Genomic DNA, 23,879 nt, shown 5'->3' on the forward strand with positions numbered 1-23,879 from the left:
CTGTCGTAAATACCTAAATTTAAGTCAATTTGATCTCAAATAACCTATCATAGAGTACATAAGTATAGGATAATATGTAACCTATAATGAAGTTCCCTAGCATATTATGTTTATTATTTTAAGATTTAGCCGTTTAGATCACATGATCTTTGGACATCCAAACAAAAATTTTAAGACCATTTTGTTTTTCCGCTCCAATTTTGATAAATATTTAGTTACCTAAAACCCACTCAGAATATTATTATCAAAGAAGATGGTCACCGGACCGAGTAGCGACGACGCGCACACAGCGAAAATAATGTTACAAAAGATTATTTTAAACAATACCGTATTCCAACGAGATAAGGTCTACAATTTTGTTATGAGTACAAAATTACTTAGAAAAAGGTAGTAGGTCGTTGACTTCAAAAAAATCTTGGCTTATGATGGCAAAGAGGTATTATTAAATTTCCCGAAACATAAGTTATTTCTTACAAAAATAAAGAACCTCAGCCACGCTAGGTCAAATCTAGGACCAAAATGTTTAAAGCCAATTCGATTATTATTGTATATTATTAAGGAGTCTAGCTGTTAGCCAGGTACAATTTTACCTACCTGTTTTAATATTCTCTGTTTTAATTTTGACTCTTGACCCATTTTTCATAGATTTACAAAATAATACCTATTGCGGTAGGGAAAATAAAAATAAAAATTATCAAAGTACATATATGTACTTCGATTGTACTTATAGGTATTAATTACGTAGGTATACCTTTTTGCAGTTGATAGTAGTATTTTTGAACCATTCATACTTCATAGTAATAAAACGTAGTAACTAGTAATTTAGACAAGTAGGTATACCTATCATTAGGAAGTTTAAATAGCATAGGTTTTAGTTTTTATACACCTATTTATAAAACGACTTTTCTTGTAAGTTTATAGGTGATAAACACTCATTGAAAATTTATGATAAATTAATTATTACTTGATTCACTTGCTCAATGAAGAATAAAGTAATACCTATATAATACCTATGTACATTCAGTATAAATAACCCAACTCAAGTCCCATTAAATCGAAAATTTAAAAAATTTCAACAGGAGTAGACAGAGAAAGGTAGACTACTACCTCTTGCTCACCTCCATTAATTCAAGGTTGTTTAAGTGGAACTAGCATATTGTTAGCTATCCTTTTCCATCGCATAGCGTCCTCCTATAGATATCTCATAAACGAAGTTGGCGCGAAACCGTACGCGTATGCGAAACGTTGCGACCGAAATTTTCTTCCTTCCTCCTTCATTTGATCGTCGGTGTTTGTTGCGTGCGGTGATCGTTATTGTGCAAAGTGCGGAGCACGTGCTAAAGCATTTCATCAATTACTAATTTATTTTAAATTTATTAAAATAAATATGGCAGACGCAGCTGTAGACAAAAAGTAAGTTTTTAATTTTTTGTGTTCTGTTTAATATTTAAAATACAGTTTTGGCGGCTTGTAAACGTGACCAAAATGGCTACCTTAATAATTTTCTTATAGTTGTAGGGCTGAATCGATTTGCTTGTCTAAATATAACATATTAATAACAGTATAAAAGAGATACGTGCTTTTGTGTATTTATATTTTTAAATCTTAGTTTATGACTAACTTTCAACACGCGGGAAAGTTGTAAGTTATAAATATAAGTATGTTAGGTAATTATAGTGCAGTGCGTTGAATTGTATTAGTACATAAATGTGTTCAGCACATTTTAGCATTCAAGGCAAGGTTCTAGAAGGTTTAATTGCACGGGAAAATTGAAAGCACGCCGCGGCCGGTGCGTCGGTTTCAAGATGGCGCGGGCTGCGCAGCGTTCCGGCGCGGTAGCGTCACCGAAGCGCCGAACGCGCCCGTTTCAAATTTATGAATATGTACTAGCATTTTGCAACATTGGAGTTACGTTATCGCGAGGGCAATATGTTGTCATAAGTTATTTTTAACGCTTTTCATTCGTCTTAAGCAAATCTAGTACAACGAGCAACTTATTCATTCAACAATTATTACACTTACGTTCATTTTCCTTGCAACTTTCCCACATTTAGCCTTGCGCAACAACTGCCTAGCTGTTTTTGTTACAAGTGCTTACAACCTTGCTTCCTGTTCTGTAGTATTAAGTCGGTCGATGCGTTAACTGCATATTTCTAGTTGCAACTAGTCAACTACGCGACTGACTGAATAATACATCCGTTTTAAGGTGATATGCCGTAGAATTGTTAATACAGTCAATAACATTGTTTAGCGCGAAGATAAATACAAAATTGTTAGACAAAACATAAGCAAATAATTTTTGCTAATGGAAAATCAAATCGAGATGTAACCCACCACACGCTTAAATTCAAGCTAATAAATTATTATTTTTACAGAGAAGTCGGCCCCGAGGAGGTTACCTCAACGGAGGTAAAAGAATCCCCAGTTAAAAAATCTCCCGCCAAAAAGGTTGTCGTAGAGGAAAAACCAGAGAGTAACGGCAAGGAGGAGAACGGCAGTGGAGATGCCCCCGAGGAAACCCCCGCCGAGAATGGTGACGACAGCAACGATGCCGTTGAAAATGGTGATGCTGAAGGTATTTTCTCATTTCAAACTATGTATTACCTATTTTCATTTGGAATTTTATATCTAATGAAAAGTGAAATATCCACGAGTTAGTTGGTGAAATATTGAAATTTATCAAACATTTACAGAGACAGAAAAGAAAGACGCCGGTGTAAAGAGGAAATCTACTGCTGCCGACAACGGTGACGTCACAGAAAAGACGACGCCGGAAAAGAAACAGAAGGTTGCAGAAGAAGCACCTCCCGCTGAAGCGGAGGCCTAAACCTTTTGTCCTGCTTGGTTTACTGCAATGCATCTTGTTCATTAGGGCCCAACTCTTCTTACCTTGTACTTCTACAAAACCATAGATACCTATTTTGTACTCCCTTTTACAAGAGTTGTGCTCTATGGACACTACTAAGGTTTAATTACGATTAAACTTACCTGTGAAATGTACCTGTAAAGTGTAAATTTATGTTTGGGTTGTGCATCGCAGTGAACTGAACTTTGAATTGAATTCGGTGTTGTATGCTGTTCTGCGTGACTCGGCATGGGTTTAAGTTAAATCGGTCATAACAGTCTGCCAGTACTGCCAAAGGATTCACCTCGGTGAGATCATTCGATCCGTTCTGTGAACGACGCGTTAAACAGCTTCCGAAATACAAGGTTTAGATAAACTAAGATTTAAATTTAGATAATTCGTTTGTAAATTTAAGTTAGCAGTAAAATGTCGCACATTAATTAATAGGCATTAATACTTAACAGTAAAACATTCCTTGACTACCAATTGTGTTGTGAAATTGTAGTTGCTGAATTAGTATTTTCTCATTTAACAATTAAAAATACGTTTTATTTTCTTATGTATTTATTTCGAGATATTCTTCGACGTGAAGATGGCGGTGCCTGCTTTCACTTGTCTTAATCAGTTTTCTATACCATTTTCACATTTATGACGTAATAATAGTAAGTTATGAAGTTCAAAGTTGACGTATAAGGTGATAGTTATTGACATACTAATACTGTGTGCTATTTTTTGTACTTCTTATGGGTCTTACCATATTTTTTTATTTATTTTGCTTTGATAAATATGTGATAGAAAACTTCGAATATAAGATCTTTATCTATTCCGATACAGATTGTAAGGAATTATTGACTAACTTTAAATGTTTCTGGCAATAAATAGTTCAATCTAAACTATTTGTTTTAATTATTTTTAAGACTTAATAAAAACTTAGAGGTTCATCAACTCTACGTGTAAAGTTATTTTTTTATCCCAAGTAAATTTTTAATAATATCATTGCGTTTAAATTATTATTTATTAAAATCAAAATTATTTTTTACCAATTATTATTATAAATGGTCACAATATTTAATAATGTTCAAAAGACACGATCAATGACTTAATAATTATTATAGATGGCACATCGATGATTAATGTAATTGGTAAATATTAACATAGCAACAATTTCATAATAACGTTGACTTGTATGCTATTAAAGTGATAAGCGTAGAACCCATCAATTACTAAGGGTGAATCAAGGCCGGACGTAGCCGTGGTTACTAGCACAATACACAGTCCCCCTATGTCTATCAGTGCTCTTCTGAAAATCACATGGGAAACTCGAAATCCAAACATGCTACTGTTTTTAACATTTATTCAAACCATATTTCATTATTCGTTTTCACAAACAACTCAGAATATCAACGTTTGTAAGTAACGGTACTTAATTCAAATCGTTTTACATGGTTGCGTGTACGTGATCTAACTGCTTAAATTTCAGTATTAATTAACGAAGAAAATAATGCTTTGGCCGAGAAATCTTTTGAAGTAGCTAAGGAGTATGTTAGGAGAAATCCTAGTTTGGGACTTGCCGTCGATCCTATTATTGTCGTCGGTAACCGGACTGATGCTAAGGCGTTTTTAGAAAATGGTAAGCATTCGAAGCGACGTGCTAATTTATTTCCGAGTTTATTATACTCGCACGTTTGCTACGCTTTGCTGTCGCGGCAGACATTGATATTTAAAATAACCATTTTACAGGAAACACGTTTATCGCCTTAGCAAGGTCAAATAAGCGTAACTATTTTCAGGTTAATTTAATTATATCTGCTGTTTCAGTTTGTAGAAAATATACGGACATGGTGTCAGGAAAGAAACCACCACACGTCGTACTTGATTTCACAACGACTGGAGTCGGGTCAGAGACTATTAAATCATTTACTTCAGCGCTAGGTTTGCCCACTATTTCTGGGTCTTTTGGCCAAGAAGGTGACCTGCGACAGTGGCGAGGTCTAAACTCTAACCAAACACAGTACCTGTTGCAAGTAATGCCACCGGCGGATCTCCTTCCTGAATCAATACGTGCTATTGTTACGAAGCAAGGCATAACGAACGCCGCAATTATTTTCGACGAATTTTTTGGTTGGTAACAGATAATATATTACCATTAAACAGCTGTTGGTCGTTGACCTGTTTTAATCGTGACGCATTCTTTGCAGTGATGGATCACAAATACAAGTCTCTTTTACAAAATATTCCAACTCGACACGTGATAACACCCGTTAAAAGTTTTAGTAAAGATGAGATTAAAACGCAACTTCGAAGTCTCCGAGAACTTGACATTGTTAACTTTTTCGTTATCGGCAGCTTAAGAACTATTAAAAACGTGCTGGATGCTGCTAATGAGAATCAGTACTTTGGTAGAAAAACCGCTTGGTTTGCACTCAGTTTAGACAAGGGCGATATAAGTTGTGGTTGCAAGGATGCTACTATTGTTTACATGAAGCCCACTCCAGATGCAAAGAGTAGGGATCGATTAGGAAAAGTTAAAACTACTTACAGCATGAATGGAGAGCCAGAGATTACATCTGCGTTCTATTTTGATCTGTCCCTACGAACATTTTTAACAATCAAGTAATGAGTTTTTTATTATACGAATGTGCGTTCTAAATTTCTAATTATAAAACAAACGTGCAATGTAGGACGTCTAATTATAGCTCGGGATTTTCCGTGAGAATATGCGTTTTATTAATTTCCAGATCACTACTTGACTCTGGCAAGTGGCCAAACGATATGAAATACATGAGCTGTGATGACTATGACGGTAAAAACACCCCCACAAGGACGCTAGATTTAAAAACTGCATTTCAAGAAGTACGTGTACCTTCACAATTCAATTAAGGATTGAAAACAAACGTTTCGTTTATAAATACTACTTTACAGGTTAAAGAAACACCAACGTACGCGCCGTTTTTTATTCCCGAAGATGGTTCAATGAACGGCAGAAGTTACATGGAGTTTACAACAGATTTATCAGCCGTGACGATAAAAGATGGTGCCTCGATAGGCAGCAAACCGTTAGGATCCTGGAAGGCCGGTCTTTCAAATCCCTTAACATTAACCGATCCAGAAAATATGACCGACTATTCCGCTCAATTGGTGTACAGGATTGTGACTCTTGTGGTATGGAGTATTATTACAATTGAATTATACTTCAAATTTACGTAGGTACCTAGCATATAGCAATATTCGTTTGTTTTTAAACAACTGTGTAAATAACGTCTTTATTAGCATAGGCGCTATCGTTCGTTGACATTTAACTTATCTTATGGAATGTCCAAAATTCTCTAAAGCAAGAATTTAATCAACGAATCTTTGTATAAAATTCTGGATTTGTAATTATTGTTAACTGTTCCATGGGCAATTACTTTTGCAAGTACATTGTTACTGATTAATTAAGATTGAGATCTTGATGTTGGTTTAACATTTGATTATCATTAGCAATGTTATAATTTTAGCAAGACCCATTTATAATACTGGATGAGGATGCACCAAAAGGCTTTAAGGGTTATTGTATAGATTTGATAGAGGAAATAAGAAAGATCGTTAAATTCGACTACGAAATAACACTAGTACCAGACGGAAGCTTCGGTAATATGGACGAAAATGGGAATTGGAATGGAATTGTCAAGGAATTAATGGAAAAGAGGGCAGACATAGGACTGTCTTCTTTATCAGTGATGGCGGAGAGGGAAAACGTGGTGGATTTTACGGTGCCATATTACGATTTGGTTGGAATCACTATTTTGATGAAGTTGCCGCGAACGCCGACATCATTGTTCAAATTCTTAACCGTTCTAGAGAATGATGTGTGGTTTTCTATTCTCGCCGCTTATTTCTTTACAAGGTATGGCATTAATTTATTAAATGCACTTATTTATAGAATAGCTCGACCGTGAGAGTTAGAGTGATAATGAATGTGTTATCCGCTTTGCTTTTTAATTGGATAGGTGTGTATCCATTACACACACATGGAATTCTTTTATTATGAGAGCGAAAGTTGGTTATGACGCAAAATTTTCAGTAGGTACCCATTGGTTTAGCTGTGAAATATTTCTCGAAGTTAATAGACCAAAAAAAAATATATCAGAAATATAAATATCGACTACATTACAATAGAATTGGGATCTAAATGGGTGCCAAATCATACAGACCAAGCATATACATATTTACAAAAGAAAGAAAATGGAGCTCAAATCCTTTTACTCGACCTTAAAAACTCGAAAAAAAGGTTTACAATTAGAAGCTTGACTTGCAAATGATCTGTGGTCTGTGTAGCTCTGTGGTTCACTTTCCATATTAATCCATCGTTTTAAAATAACAAATCGTAATGCATCAATATAAGCTACATCCTTTAAATTCTGCTCTAAATAGTCCTTTGACCTTTGCGATCAGACAAATAGCTAAAATAGTGAATAGGTCAATCTAAATTGCATTGAGAACCCGTTTGTTGGTACTACGTGAGCCCGCGATGCATACAATTCTATTGCTTATGGCCCGGGAATGTAAGACAATTTTGTACACATTTTTGTGTATTACACTAACGCATTTTCTAATCTACTAAATATAGTATTTGTTCTTTAAGAGTTACTACTTTTAACAATATTAAGTAATTACTTAAAATCTTCATGAATTGGTATCCCGTAGCTCGTATTAAGGTGGATTTGACAATGCACAGCAATGTAGACTTATGTTTTTCGACGGCTTTCGTGGTCGTGGTTAACCCACAGTGGGTTAATTAAAAAAAACTAAGTAATTGCAATTATTGTCGAAATACTGCTTTTAATAAAATAATAACAATAAACACCCTGACAAAAATGTAAAAAAAAAGAATATTAAGAATTTCTTGCACAATAATCACTGACTCATTTTGATCCCATGGCGATTAAAATATCTATATTTTATTGGTATCAAAGCCCCGGAAATACCGATTACAATTTAAAAGATGCCACGACAACCTTCGATGCCGTCATTAAAGTGAATTATCGTGGTTTACAAAAAGAATATCAAATTCCTTTCATGTTTGCTTCCACGTCTGTGTTCCTTTGCAATATAATATAATTTGTTTATTGTATATTAAGAGCGACACCTTTATTTTGTATATAGCGTAAAAAAAATGACTTTTTTCACTTTAGTAACGTTATTACGCGTTTGTAACCAAAAATTTAACATCAAATGAAAAATAATTTTTAAATATCAATTTCTGAACGAAAAGTAGATTATTATTTTTAAAGCGTATGTACTTTTCAGATGCATACAAATATAAGCAGAAATGTTATTATGAATATTTTATTTAAGTAATATAGTAGGATACGGTTTGTTTTTACAAATATTCACAAAACCGTTTATTATTTACATGTTAATGTGATTTCGTAAGCGTTAACATTCATTTGTAAGACTCGGAGCATTTAATATTTTACTTTAGTCATTATTCAAGTCTTATTTATTTAGTCAAACAAATTAAGTAAGTAAAAAGCACGATTTTGTCCCAGGTCTCATGTCAGAGATGGGACATGGACGGCCTTGCTGATAGTTTTCGTATAAAATTATAGTTACAAGTGACGAAACTTATGAATATTTGTGTAGCGTTTATAAATCAATAAAACGACCATAGATTATGTATCATCGAATTCATAGTCTATGACATCGTTACCGACAGGTTTATTATTTACCTGTGGCGCGTGTAATCATGGGAAATGACATGGAAATAGGGCAGTCTCCATCAGATAAATAAACGGATCGATGTTTTATGTAGGCTAGCTGTATTTCTTATTTTCATAGAAATGAGGTCAAACACGGCACTATAATTAATGTTAAAGTTAAATATTACTTACATACTCGTTACGTTACACATAACAAATCACCCGCGTGAATTTTTAAATCTTTTTAACCGCTCTTGAAGCAACATAGTAATCATCACTCTCTATCTATTGCTTCTTATTAAAGAAAGGTAGATATAGCATGTGCTAATGTTGTATATAATACGGATGATGACATTATTTAAACAACATAAACACACAAAATAACTTGCTATAATAATCTATTATCAATAGTTTTAGCGCAGTTAGTAACAATTTCGGAAAATGGAAAGTTTTATAATCTCTTTCACGTTCAGAGACCTATCTGTAACTGTCCGTTCATAGGTTGTTTAATACTTAATAAAAATGTTTTCCCTATACGATCCTTCAAACAAGTTTGTAATCGAGGCTAGAGTAGTTAGAATTAGCACCAATGATTGATTATTTATTTAATCTTATCGGTAAGGGACTATCGATATCGATAAACTCTACATTATAATAAACTAGATCGCCCGCAACTAATAGTATGATAGATTGGGCTCGGGACAAAATCACTTTACGATTGGCGTGACTCACTAACGCTAAAAATTACATTAGCTCACGCTTAGTCACGTGACCAGTGTATCCCATCTCAAGCCTTTTGGGTCTAGGCTACCGAAATAGCGGTACTATCGACACGAACTGTCATTTTCAAACGAATATACTTTTTGACTTTCTACATACATTATACGTTAATTCATCTTATCTCAGCCCCCTGGGCCATGAGACGAAGTCACTTTACGCCAAGCGTAACCCACTATCGCCAAAGGATAAGAATGACGTGACCAGAGGCTTGAGACAAAATCACTTTACGACATGCGTGACTCACTAAAGCTTAACGAATTGGAAATGACATTAGCTCACGCTTTGTCACGTGACCTGCTTGAGACAAAATCACGCTTCGATAGGCGTGACCCACTATCTAGAGGAATTTAAATAAGAATGACAGCTATAGCTAGCTCAGATTTTAATTTGGGACATGCGTCATTAAATCATTCATCTATATTTTTAATTAATTGCCGGCTTGGTGGGGCTAGATTTGCTCGCCTTGCCGATTTCCATTCGTTGGCATAAATGTCCCGTACAAGTCAGAATTTGAGCATTCGCAAAATGTATTTGATATACGGTATTATTTAAAAATGCTTGGAAATTTACATTCTTAAGAAAACGTTCTTAGGTCACGAATCATAGGTCTTTATTAGGAGCGCAGCGCTGTCAGGTATGTCAAACTTCACACAAAACTTGGCTTGACAGTTCTTTAAACTAGATTTAAGTTTGACGTTCTAGAAAACGGGGCTTAGATTACTACTACCATTGTAGTCTTACTACTGACGGCATAATCTATGTAATAAAGTAATATTTAACGGTGAAGTAAATTCCTGTTCATGCTGGAGCTGCTTATCAGAACATAATTATTCATAAAACAGAAATGTATTTCTCAAGACATTTTAGGTAAGTAATATTGTGCCTAGCTCGCCTTTCTTTGGTACTGGTGTTGGCTGTAGATCTTTAATGTTTCTAACTAGAAAATTCGGTATATTCTAACTAAATATCGTTTCATTTGTTACATAACACGGAACTAAACATAGGTTTCATAAACTTTTTTGTAGACATGTAAAGGGCAAAAGTTGAACAGTAAATGCAATAATCCTTATTTTTCTGGTTTTTATTGATACGCTACGAAAAAAGCAGAAAGTTTTTGTTTCGTTTGCTGAAATTCTCGTTTCACCTCGTTCCAATATACTTTTGAAGTGTGGACTCAATAACCGTGAAAACCTTAACCGTAGCTGAAACCCAAATTAAGCAACAAATGAGCCATAAACTAAATGCGGCTTCATGGTAGAGTAGTCAATTGTCATTAACCGACGAACACAGATAAAAATATCGTATATTTCCGGTCTCTAACAGGTACGTTAATTAAACACTTTATTGCACATATATTAACGATACTAGATACGTATATATAATTTTTCCCAACACACAAATATACAGTATTTACAATATTCTTGAACTATAGTAATAAAATGCTGTGGCAGCATTTTCTCGGAAACGAGAATGTTAAAATACAATTTATGAGTATGGTAAAAACTGATCTCATATTGGCTTCAAGTGTGCGATGTTTGTTTACATTTTGTTTACGCTTCTAATTATTAACTAATATATACTTGACTAATGTTAGTTACATAACTCCGTTAAATAAGTTTTTAAATTAACAACAGTCAATCACACCTTGAGCACTGTCAAATAAATCAAACTTCATAAACAATGGTTTGACAATTCTCGAAACTAGATCTATCACTCGAATACGCGGGCCTGAGTTTAGTGAAGAGGGGACTAATTACACATTTTATACCTATAAAGTGATGTTACATGTAATGTGGTTTTATAAATTGTGTCTGCACTAAGACACAATTTAACATGACGAGCCTAACTTAAGACTAATAAGTAATTTTAAACTAACCTAATTTATGTATTTATTCACACTTCGTTGCATTAAAATAAACACAAATTACACAATACATACATAAAAATTATAAGGGCTGAAACGGGCCCCCTTATCGCTAACAAGCGTTCTCTTCCAGGCATCCCTAGTAAGAGAAAAACTAAAAAAAGAAATATATTTAGTAAAGTGCAAGAAGTGCATATCCGAATGTTATATAAAAAAATGTATAGAGCCTTAATCTAAATACAAAAAAAAAATATTGATAACAAACTAAAAAATCTCACGGAATCATGAATGGCGATGCAATACAAAAGAAAAGGAAATACAAGAATTACACAATTCACGATTGATCAGGATAGGACGATGAATTTACTTTTACTAACACAAGAAAGAGTCCAATAACACTACTTACAGTCTCTATTAAGCGTAAAGGCCGATTTACATTATCTTAGTGTTTAGGAGAGTGCTTTAGTACAACTTGAAAGGCATGTTCTTTAGCGTAGCGTTTACTAAAGCAAGTAGCGTTTACATGTTTCAACTAAAGTACTATCCTAAAGCACTCTCCTAAACACTAAGATAATGTAAATCGGCCTTAACATAGTGTCTTGTGTACTATTTAATTAATACGATGCGTTTGATGTTCGAAGTCTGGTACGTAATTAAATACGATCCCATTTTAAAGTCGCAGCCTATTTTATTGCTCCTTCCTTAGTTCCATCTGTAAAACTGTTTGTAAAAGTTTTCGAAATACTGTAGTAGGTATATGCAAAATAGACAATGTTTGGTTCTGTATCAAGACATAAAACACATTTTATAAATTAATACATGCACAGATTCACACAATTAATACTTCTGTGTGCGTACTGTATTTATGTGTGTATGTATAACAAGCTCCGTGACTCACTTTGCCTCAGAAATGGATTAAAATACGTGCCAAATTCAAGAGTAGTTCAATGTCGTATATTCGCTATTTTGAACCGGGAACATTTTTGTTGACAGTTTTAAAGCTTGCTATCTTTATACCCAGTGTTGCTAACGAAAATAATTACATTAATGATTAAAACTATCCAATAAGTATGTTTAAAATAGTTTTTATTTATTGTTGGGCATAGATAAATGTATTTATTATAAACATTATTTTATAGACACAAGTACATCATTTGAAATAGCATTAAAGTTATCTATGTTTTAATAGTTACGAATTATTGATACACCGCTTTTGTATTCTTAGTACGGTAGTTGTGTAGAAAGCGTAACTTTTATAAGTATATATGTATATATACCTATATATAATTATATAGGAACTACATATATGTTTTATAATCAAGCGAATCACCTTCAGCGGCTACTTATGTCAACATGCATGACGTCTTAAGCCATGACATACAAACCGTAAACTTCAGGATGTACTTCGCATGTACATTGTCAAGTCTTACTAAGGACATATAATACCTGTATTGCCCAACTTGAACAACAGCGAAGAAATGTTAAATAATCCCATAGGATACAGATTTTCTTTTCTGATGATTTGCCGTATGATAATTATAACAGTACTGATATCGTTATTGAAAATATGGGGTTAGGATGAGCCACCCTTTTCACCGAATTCTCAGACCGAATATACACAAGAAAATATCATAAAATCGGCCAAGATGTTCCGGTGTTTCACAAGTATCGTGGCTCGTTTCTGCTTGCATCGAAATAAGACTTTACATAGAACAAATTGTTAATATGAATATTTCATATACTAGTATTTTACATTATATATATGTAGTTCATGTTCTGTGACCTGTATAATTCCGAAACGACCACAATGATTATACAAAATTACAAATACTAACTGGGCTAATAGACCTAGAGTAATTTATTGATAACAATTCGCGCGTGTTATTTACTCCGTGATAAGAATTTAAAAAGCTTATTCTTTTAATTTAATTAAATTCTATCGAGTGACGAGAGGAATTTACATAAAACTCTTTCGATACTTATACCACAAAACCAATAACAAAAATTAAGTTAAAATATCTCGCTATGTTTATTATGTAAAAAGATTTTAATCTTTCGCCTTATTCTACGTTTGTAGTTTGTACTAACAATAGAAAAAACAAAAATGTTGACTATGTGGCTAACTTCAGGGTGTCGGTTTTTTGTAACGGTGTGCGCGTCGTAAAAATTTACTCATCATTTTTCCCTAACGCGCCAAAAGAAGTATAACTTCAATAATTGATTTTCCGTTATTCAAGAATCAGCTGCCTATAGCGTCCCATGACAACGCCCTTCTTCGTTTCAATTGTTAGATTTGGGGACCCTTTTAAGTAAAACACACCTCTGTTGGGTCCCCAGCTCGCAATAATTGCGTAAGTTTTTTTTATATTTGTCGTATTTACGTAAACATTAAAATCGATTAATTTAAATGTCTAATTGCACTGAGCCATAGAAGTAAAATTTATATGAAATATTCATTACTTCTCTTGTTTATTAGTTCTTATCTTTGCTATCTTTGCAGGAACTTCATTAATAACTATAGGCATATCGGACATAATATATTAAGTTACAATTTAACCAGAATAACAAATTGTAACATGCATTACATGGATTTAGGGGAGGGCAATCGGGCCTAAAAGTGTAAAGGCAAAAGAGCCCTACAATAGACTTCGGAAAAATAAATGTTTTAAATTCCTACATAAAAACTAGTAAATAATTTTTCTTTTGATATATTTTTACATGTTAGTTAAACACTAAAAGAATCTACTTGGTTTCACAATAAAGTATTGATTAAAAACTCGACTGAAATTGTTTTTTGCATTTTATTTGGAAATTGATTAGGGACTCCAGATCTCTAAAACCGGGCCTATATGTGGTATCCACAGAAGAAGATTTATTATATCTAATTTTAAAAAGTTAATGAACAAAAAAACAGGAGGATAACAAATAACTTTAACCCGCATTGTAAAGAGAAATTTTCGCTTTTACTTTAACTCTTCGATAACATAGTGTACCATTTAAACATTTTAAAACAAATCAATAGTCTAGATTTGAATTATATTCGAAATCTAATAACAATTATATTTATAGCTTTCAGAAATTTGTGTTTCATAGCTGTGGTATGAGTTCCGATCTCTTTGGTCTGAATTAAAAATGTTGAATTCAGTTAGTTAGTTAGTTAGTTGACACAAATTTAGGTGAGACAAAGTTCACCGGGTCATCTATTAATGTTACCAGTTCAAAGTCGTTTCTAATTGTGAAGTTCTTATTATTGTCTCTTTCAATTTCAAGGACCTCTTATAGAGTATAGTCCTCATTCAACTGGCTCCATCTCTCTCTATCTTAGGCATTTTTATCCCATTCTATTCCACCAACGTTTATAAGTTCGTCAGCCCACCGTGCAAGAGCGACCTCTCTTTCTTTTCCCTGGCCCTTTCATTGTTCATGCGAGCGGTTTGGCCCAATATCTGAATGTTTCAAGGAATAAATGAGGCTAAATTGTTATTATCTTTCAATTAAGAAGCTTTAAAAAAAGTCAAAATCATTTATTCATATAGGTACACTTATGAACATCAAAAAAGAAATATATATAAAATTCTTCTAATTTTATATTTACCTATTGCCAGTTCTCAAATCAAGGGGGTAAGACGGAAAAGAAGAACTGGCAATAAAAATTACGCCACTCTTTTTAATCGCCAATTTTTTTTGTTTTACACAATGTTTGTAAGGAGCTGCAACCATTACACCATGTTCCGCATGACATCTTAAGTAAGTAATAATAATAAAACAAAGATTTGTCCTCTATGAGTAGGAGGCATGGTGAAATAGGAGCACGCACTTACATTCTCGTGGGAACAACACGCAAATACACAGTCGAAATAACTAACATCAGCGCATACACCAATTCAAGTCCGACCAGTCACCGCAGTAAATGTTTTATTATTAGTGATATATACATTTAATCTAATGAATTAAACTTCTTTTAGTTTCCTTATGTGGGTATTTGATAAGTGGAGTCCATACAGTTACCAGAACAATCGGGAGAAGTACAAGGATGATGACGAACGACGGGAGTTCACGCTGAAGGAGTGTCTTTGGTTCTGTATGACGTCATTAACACCTCAGGGTGGAGGGGAGGCACCCAAGAACCTCTCCGGACGGCTTTTGGCCGCTACTTGGTGGCTTTTTGGGTAATTTCTCTTGTTATCACTAAGATTTATCCGATTAGTCTACTGTCCACACGGGTAGAATTTAATTGCTACGACTTCGGGCGTTTTACAACGTAAAATATCTTCCTCGATCGTATGATCGGAAAAGCCCCACTATGACACACTTGGAGTCTATTTTTAGTTTAGTTTGTTGGTTTGGTGGACTTAATATAAATTGTATAGAATCATACGTTAAAAAGAAATATTGTACAAATTACCCTCTAATTAATGATCTTGATTTCCCCTAAATATGGGGATAAATTACCAACTGCAACGCAGTGCAGTTGGCATCACTGCACTGCGTTGCAGTGCTTTACCTTTTTTGTTGTTGGCAACACATTGTAGGTCGATTGATGCTTAATACGTTTTTGTATATAAATGTAAGCGTAGGTCAAATAAATATTTCAAGCAAAAAAAAAAAAAAAATCTCGTATGTAACGATTAACTTTAGTTTTTCTGTTTTAGCTTCATCATAATAGCATCGTATACCGCAAATTTGGCCGCTTTCCTGACAGTCTCCCGTCTGGACACTCCAATAGAGTCCTTAGATGACCTCTCCAAACAGTACAAGATCCAGTACGCGCCTCTTAACGATTCCAGCTCCATGACGTACTTTGAAAGAATGGCCAACATTGAGATTAAATTTTACGAGTAAGTACCCACATTTACATTCCTTCGGGGACAACATTTTTAATAGGCCAGTAGAAAAATTAAGTGTTATTGAGAGAGTACTATTAATAATCTAATAGCGCTACAGCCTTATATGTCTTGGCTCATCAGATTGCATCTGTTTCTTTGATCATTTTTATTTCATAGACAAGTAGAACAGCCATCTGTCTGACATGTAAGATTGGATTTGACATATGCCGGTTTCTTCGCGATGTTTTCCTTCAGCGAGTGTTTAATGCGCACATAGACAGAAAGAACCTACGACCTCAAGGATGAGAGAAGTAGCTACTAGGCCAACAGTGTTATTCATTCTGTATAATTTCATTAGTTTATCAAAAAATCGATAACTAAAAACATTTATATTATGTCTTTGCCTCGTACTATCTTGGAATTTTATTTGGTCAGTTTAATCAAAAAGTAAGTTAAGAAAGAATTGACAAGAAAAAAACATGACGTTTATTTTTTTTGTTACTGTCATGGTGCGCCACAGGGACTGGTATGACGCCATCTTGTCTAAAGTATTTTGGCGGGTTCTTGAAAGTAGGACTTTTTATTTTTTAAAGCCTGGATAAGTCCTTTAGTCACTAATAAATACTTAAAAATGGTTTTTAAAAATCTTGCCAAATAGCCTATTTTTAGCTTTAAGTGCATACGAAAATGTGCAATGAGTTCAAATCTGTAACAGTTGTCGTGCAAACATGCCCTCTGTGGTTACGAGGGCGAAATCAATCGAATGAGGTCAATTTAGTTCATTAAATGCAAGTAACATTTACCTGTTCTATTTCAGTTCAGAAATTTATGAGATGATTTATTTACATTTCATACGCTTGAGATTATAATGGCATAGTTACTGATATAACTCTTATCAGAGGCTTATCGGTCACGAAGCCAGCTTGATAACACCGTTTCCGCCATATTGTATATGGAATTTTCACTGTTTTGTTTTAAAAAAACATAAACAACGCCTGTTTTTGAACGTTTAAACATTCGTTTAAAAACTATGTTATTAGGCTCTGAAAAGTGAAAATTTTTGAGAGCCGTTTCGAGTTATTATTAGCGATTTCTTTATACAATAAAATGTTAATAAATTAATGTGTAATGTGAGTATATGATGAAACGATTTTTATGAGTTAAAACGGGCGATACTACACAAGAATTAGATCTGGTGAGTAACTCCAACATCCAACCAAACCTTCGAACATCAGGTGCAAATGTATTTATTAAATATACGTAGAATAAATTCAAATGTGAATAAATATAATATAGTCCGCATTTAACACTCGCTAAAAATAATAATAATAATCCTACAGCTAACATAAATTAGATATAACAAAAAACAATTATACTAAAGATACTTATAGCCAAAGATGGAATTCGTAATACAAAAATGTTAAACATTTACGAAAGGAAAAAATCAATAAAAATTATTGAATACATTTAACTAGGTAATACCTAATTCGGCTGTGTGTGTGATGGTGTGAAAGTGAGGGTTCGTGAGAGTGTGTATGTGGGGTGATGCAGGTTAAGCATATTCCGTGATAGCTTAAACAAGTAAAGTCTTAGTGGTCGTTGTGAGTTTTTTTGCATATTTGGTATTGATGTGAGGAACCTGTTTTCATCATCAACGACTTATCTAAAAAAAACACTGGTTTAACAGAATATGGAAGGAAATGAGCCTAAATGACAGCCTAAGTGATGTGGAACGTGCGAAGCTGGCGGTATGGGATTACCCGGTTAGTGACAAATATACGAAAATGTGGCAGGCAATGAAAGAAGCTGGGTTACCAAATACAGTAGAAGAGGCAGTCGCTAGAGTCAGAGCTTCCAAGAGTTCAAGCGAAGGTTTCGCGTGGCTTGGTGATGCTACTGATGTGAGGTAAGCAAATAGATTAAAAAAATTTTTTTTTTTTAAAGTATTAATCTTGATCTCGTGGTCTAACGTACTGTTAGTCTGATTAGGAGTTTCCGATTTCACGGAGAATCCAGGATTTTCAAAAAAAACAATTATTGTATTGACAGCCCTAAAATTGTAAAGTAGCGGAGATTCAACATCATTATGCACTAAACGCTCACATTTCCACCCTTATGTCAGACATCTGTACTATAAGACGATACTTCGATAAATATATAGACAGACAGAGAGATAAATAGACAGACATATAGAGATAAAGATAGACAGACATATAGATAGAGAGATAGAAAGGTAGGCAGATTTGTAATAGATAATACCGTTACAATCACAATGGTAATCTGACACCGGAATCAGCCTGGTGAACAGTAAATTATATTATTAAAGAAAAATTAGGAAATAATTGTAAGGGTGCGTACAGACTATGTAACATATAATATAACTTGTGTTTTATAACACGTCCACATTTTGTAACCTTGTTATTCAACATTATAACATAAAACAATACTGTACACATTAGAATAACAATGCAATATAACAATGTTATATAACCATTTTAAATAACAAAAGAAAAACAAAAAAACGTAGATGCTGGGTTCGTCCTAGCATACATATCAATAACATGTTTTATAACATGCAGTGTCCATGTCACCGTAAAATTGTAAAAACCGTTAGATTGTAATCTATCTCGCGAGATTGTAAACTGTCGAAAGATTGTGAACCTCAAGGAACTGCTTACAAATTAACGTATTATTATTCGGTAGTTATATGAAATTGTTGGGAAGTAAAATTAATCTGTAATTGACCAAAGAAGTTTGAATGATAACTAAGTTAGTGTAGTGCAATCTACCGAATAATAATACGTTAAATTGTAAGCAGTACGCTGAGGTTCACAATCTTTCGACAGTTTATAATCTCGCGAGATAGATTACAATCTAACGGTGTTTACAATTTTACGTTAACATCCACATTATCTGAAACATGTTGTATAGCAATGTTGTATAACATGTTATGTTATAAAGTCTGTACGCACCTTAAGGAATAAATTCAAGTTTACTACGTCTCATTTGGCTGCTGGAACAGTTAGAGATACCATAACCCCTTGTGCACTATACGAGAAACTCGTATAGAAGATTGTATTTTACTTCCTGTAAGCAACTTGCTAGGTTTCACTTATTTTATACACATTTGCGTTGCATTTCAGATACCAAGTCCTGACGAGCTGTGACTTACAAATGGTAGGAGACGAGTTCTCCAGAAAACCTTATGCCATTGCGGTTCAACAAGGTTCACCACTGAAAGATCAATTTAATAATGCGTAAGTTAATTTTAATATTCAACAGTAAATTAATTAAATCATCAGAAATTCTGCCAGCGTAAAGGTACACTGCCACAGGGACCAAACTTTTTAAATTTGTTTTATTTTTATTAATATTATGTATGTAAGTTAAGAAAATTGTGAATACTGTATATTTGATTGTTATGATTACTAATAAATAAACTATAAATAAAAATTACAAAATATGTTACTAAGGTCAAAACTCGAAGACAGCTGGACCAATTTGATTTCATTTCACTTATTCCTTGAACTCTGAGAAGCGTTATGTAGAGGAAAATTAAAAAAAAAATTAATACTTAGGTTATTATTGAAAAGCGTTTCTATGGGGTATAGCATAGCAAAATGTTCCATATGTTGGCAAGTATCTACTAAAAAGGTAAGTAAACATACTTACAACGAGATAAATCTATCTCTTTTCGACAAAGCGTAAACACAATTTGACAGAAAGGGACGAAATCCGACGACGGAACTTCACTATTTTACAATTTAGTTCTTTATATTCAATATATTTTATAAAAAACGCCTTATCAGTCGGGTTTAATTTTAATTAACTTTATTACTCAACTATTTAGCATTACATAAATACTTCCTACTTTACGCTTAACATGTACTTCCTGAAACGATAGTCTGAACAATTTAATGTTACATGAATTACTAAAGTTACGTACGAATTATTATTCGAGTCAGTACGTTCTAACCGCAGGTGTTAATTGGTTTTTCTATACGGTGAACAATCGTGAAACCAACAAGGAACAATAGATGAATTGATAGATATATAGTTTATAAGATATATAGGTAAATAGATTTATTTATTTTCCTTATTTCCTATTTTTACATTAACTTAATACTACAATAGAAAACTAACGTAAAACATAATAGAAACATAACAAGTAAAAACTTAAAACCTAAACCATTTTATAACTAATTATAAATAATGCAATTCTTGTGAATTCAGCCAGTGTGCAACTAAATATATCTGTCTCACAAGCAATAGTGTTTAGGGTGCGCAAAACACGCGATGGTGCTTCTCTGAGTAAGTTCGTCCGCGCCCGAGGCACTGCGGACTTGCGACCGCTTACCACGCCGAGTGTGGTTATTTGGCACACGCAGCCCCAATCTTTCCAACATTGATAAATGGAACACTACAGACATTGATAGATAGATAAATAGGCAGCTTAATTGATAGATATATGGTTAGATAGATAAATGGAAAGATAGATAGATATATAATTATTTATCTCGCTGCCAGGCTATTTTATCAAGTCTCAACCCCGTAAATGAGAATTTTAGAAAGGCTTAGGCTATTTTATTTCTTTATCACCTTCCTTGTCTGCTCTTGAATTCTTCACCGTAAAACCATTAAAAATCATGTTAAAGTAGCTTAACAACTTAAAATATCATAGTAAGTAAGTTTAGTTAGTAGATAGATAGATAGTTATAGTAGTAGATTTAAGTTTGGTACATTTTAAATGCATAAAACTCACTTAGTAACAAAATTTGCCGGTTATTATCAAGTTCAAGGGCGCTACGTTTTGGTGAAATACAATGTCTACACGAGGTAGTTTTTGAATACATATGTTATTTTTTAAACCGTTTCTGTTGTAACCGAAACACTAAGTAACATTGTACAAAAAGTGTCAAAAAATTAATTTAAATATTAATACAATATTTGTTTGTGATAATCCCAGGTCCGTATATAATTCGTTCGTTTCGTTTGACTCATTGATTTAAATGTGAATTACGTTCAAGAATGCGGACCTAAAACCGATTTTAATTTTTTTTTCACCAATATAAGCGAAGTATCAACGATAATGGTTTTAAAAACCATTCAGATTATTCATTAGAATCTTTAAAAATTCCAATTAAAAATCTAAGAACCCCCCAAAACGATTCAAGATGGCGTCTCACTAGCCCCTATGATATACCGTAGACAGTAGACACGTAAACAAACGTCAAGGTTTTTATTAACAAAATATTTTGCTCCCTACAGCTACCAGCGTACAGTACAACGTCGACTACAAAAACCTATACTACAACAAAAGGTTGCGTTGTCCAAAGTTTTCCAAGTAACCTTAAATTAATTAACGAGCTACGATTGAAATTGTTTAATAATAAATTGCATACCAGTAAACATTGATAATCTCGGCTAATTCTGACCTTGGCGTTATGAATAACAGAATAATACTGATATTAAAATAACAAACACACTATTCGACGTACAGTGGGGTCAAGTACTTTATCCGGTAGACTTTTAGGTATACATTTTTTAAAGAACTGGGCAAACGGGCAGTTGGCTCATCTTATGTTAAGTGATACTGCCCATGGACACTCAATGCCAAAGGACTCGCGAGTGCGTTGCCGGCCTTTTTGGGATTGGTCATCGATTCCAACCGCTCTTCGTTGAATACGGTGGAAGGAGCTGGTAATGGGAACAGTACTCCATGTGGAGCCGAATTTGCGCTTTATACAGTTGCAAGCGGCTTTTAGCCTTTCCCTCCAAATTACCACAAAACTGGACGTCGTTCGATATGAAAACATATCGAATTACGAATTAATTACATTCGATACATTCACGTTAATTCAAACAAGATTAAAGCGCGCTAAATTATCAAAACTTTTCAATTATGTATTTTGAAAACATAAATCGCCCGCGCTTTACTGACAATTAAGGGCATAATCAGGAATGATTTAAAAAAATTCATTAAAAAGATTGTGATAATATAAAGCTGATGTATAAAATGATATATAAAATACGGTATATTTTATAAGTTCACAAAACCTTTACAACGTACTACAGTTAGTACTTTTTAAATTAACATTATTACAAAGAATAGCATTGTTGTAATGACACAATTTTTGCTTTTGTTGTAATTACAAAAACGTTTGGACTCCTTATAGGCTGAATACAAGATACCTATTTAAAGTATTATACATGATATTTATATAAATCATTGCAGCATACTCCAATTGCTGAATAAACGAAAACTAGAAAAGCTCAAAGAAACATGGTGGAATAATAACCCCAAAGCCGTGAAATGTGAGAAACAGGACGATCAGTCGGACGGAATTTCCATACAGAATATTGGTGGCGTGTTTATAGTTATTTTCATGGGAATCGGACTTGCTTGCGTAACTCTAGGCGTCGAATACTGGTGGTACAAATGGAGAAAGCGAGCTGTCATTGGAGATGTCACGCAGGTATGCTAAAAACAATACAAAATTAGCGGGCACGGCGGTTATTCAACGTCTGGCGCCATCTAGCGGTCTAATTATTATCATTCAAAAATCCCGAAATCTTTTAGTTTTTATTATAATTTAATCTGACGACTATACTTTCAAACGAATATATGTATATTCTTATTATATAAATACAGATTCTGTGCAATTACCATATATGGTCAAGTGATTTAATTGTACGGATAATGACATTCTTTGAAGGTTACGAATGATCATAATTATAGGTGACTTTATAGTGTATGTGGCGCCATCTATTCATATGTTGTGACGACTTGTAAAATTTGGTAATATATTTAACTCCAAACAGTACCAACAGGTGGCGCTGGTCTCAAAATTACTTTACGCAAATCTATTGACTATAGTTTATGACATTTTAACCTAGCTGTTGGTTTGTTTATCTTGTATCTTCCCTGTAAACGTAAATAATAAATTTTCTATTACAGGTGCAGCCAGTGAAACTGTCTAAGAATGAAATTTCGACAAATGAAGGAAAGAAAAATGAGAATGTCTCGTTCAGATCTAGGAACCTAAACTTAGCTGACCTTAAACGAAAGTTTTAGTGGAAATTAAAAGTCAGACATATGAAATCAAACCCATCTTGTTTATTGTTCGATGTTTGATTGGTTCTTATTTGTTGGAAGTAGGGAACTTATTTTCATATAGGGATAGGGAGCTTATATTCTATAGATATTTAATATTTTCTCTCAATGTTACAATTGTTAATAAATGTGATTTATTGCTTTAGAGGCTATGTTCATGCCTTTGGCTTAAATGCACCTGGATTTTGAATCGAATAACATTTAATTGCACTTTTTACTTAGGATTAAATCCCAAAATAAAATTGCTTTTTTAAAGATGCTCTTGAAAATGTGTAAATTATATTGAATATCTGTCGTGTTTCAACTATGCACCGATTTCTAACACAAATTAGTGAGAAATAAATACTTGCACCATGATTATTGGTTTCATTTACCCATCAACGCTTCCCAGCAGGTAAATTGGCAAGAGCAGTTTACAGTTAGATGGGCAGATGAGATGGTGATGTCACCGTAAAATTGTAAACACTGTTAGATTGTAATCTATCTCGCGAGATTATAAACTGTCGAAAGATTGTGAACCTCAACGAACTGCTTACAATTTAACGTATAAATATTCGGTAGTTATATGAAATTGTTGGAAAGTAAAATTAATCTGTAATTGACCAAAGAAGTTTGAATGATAACTAAGTTAGTGTAGTACAATTTACCGAATAATAATACGTTAAATTGTAAGCAGTAAGCTGAGGTTCACAATCTTTCGACAGTTTATAATCTCGCGAGATAGATTGCAATCTAACGGTGTTTACAATTTTACGTTAATAGTGACACT

At 33.6% G+C, this 23,879-nt stretch overlaps 2 protein-coding genes across 2 annotated transcripts; both read left to right on the plus strand.

Moving 5' to 3' along the window:
* Positions 1-1,254: 1,254 nt before the first annotated feature.
* LOC125052545 lies at positions 1,255-3,738 on the plus strand. The gene is made up of 3 exons (XM_047653460.1): positions 1,255-1,413; positions 2,376-2,575; positions 2,694-3,738. The coding sequence occupies exons 1-3, from the start codon at positions 1,388-1,390 to the stop codon at positions 2,825-2,827; spliced, it is 360 nt and encodes a 119-aa protein (XP_047509416.1). The 5' UTR covers positions 1,255-1,387; the 3' UTR covers positions 2,828-3,738.
* Positions 3,739-4,110: 372 nt separating this feature from the next.
* On the plus strand, positions 4,111-23,467 carry LOC125052543 (ionotropic receptor 25a-like). The gene is made up of 13 exons (XM_047653457.1): positions 4,111-4,254; positions 4,326-4,475; positions 4,664-4,966; positions 5,044-5,458; positions 5,584-5,698; positions 5,768-6,007; positions 6,343-6,731; positions 15,136-15,339; positions 15,823-16,008; positions 17,684-17,902; positions 19,140-19,253; positions 22,232-22,472; positions 22,955-23,467. Exons 1-13 carry the CDS (start codon positions 4,128-4,130, stop codon positions 23,069-23,071), a joined length of 2,820 nt encoding a protein of 939 aa, XP_047509413.1. The 5' UTR covers positions 4,111-4,127; the 3' UTR covers positions 23,072-23,467.
* Positions 23,468-23,879: the final 412 nt, after the last annotated feature.

Source organism: Pieris napi, chromosome 9 (assembly GCF_905475465.1).
Source record: "Pieris napi chromosome 9, ilPieNapi1.2, whole genome shotgun sequence".
In the NCBI taxonomy this organism is placed as follows: Eukaryota; Metazoa; Arthropoda; class Insecta; order Lepidoptera; family Pieridae; genus Pieris; species Pieris napi.

What these genes read in the sequence shown, in the direction of transcription:
- LOC125052545 (XM_047653460.1), top strand. Translation starts at nt 1,388, where the DNA reads ATGGCAGACGCAGCTGTAGACAAAAA. An exon ending in GACGCAGCTGTAGACAAAAA is followed by an intron (nt 1,414 to 2,375) that starts GTAAGTTTTTAA and finishes TTATTTTTACAG; the next exon opens with AGAAGTCGGCCCCGAGGAGG. An exon ending in TGAAAATGGTGATGCTGAAG is followed by an intron (nt 2,576 to 2,693) that starts GTATTTTCTCAT and finishes AAACATTTACAG; the next exon opens with AGACAGAAAAGAAAGACGCC.
- LOC125052543 (XM_047653457.1), top strand. Translation starts at nt 4,128, where the DNA reads ATGTCTATCAGTGCTCTTCTGAAAATCACATGGGAAACTCGAAATCCA. An exon ending in ATTGAGATTAAATTTTACGA is followed by an intron (nt 16,009 to 17,683) that starts GTAAGTACCCAC and finishes CTGGTTTAACAG; the next exon opens with AATATGGAAGGAAATGAGCC. An exon ending in AAAGATCAATTTAATAATGC is followed by an intron (nt 19,254 to 22,231) that starts GTAAGTTAATTT and finishes AAATCATTGCAG; the next exon opens with CATACTCCAATTGCTGAATA.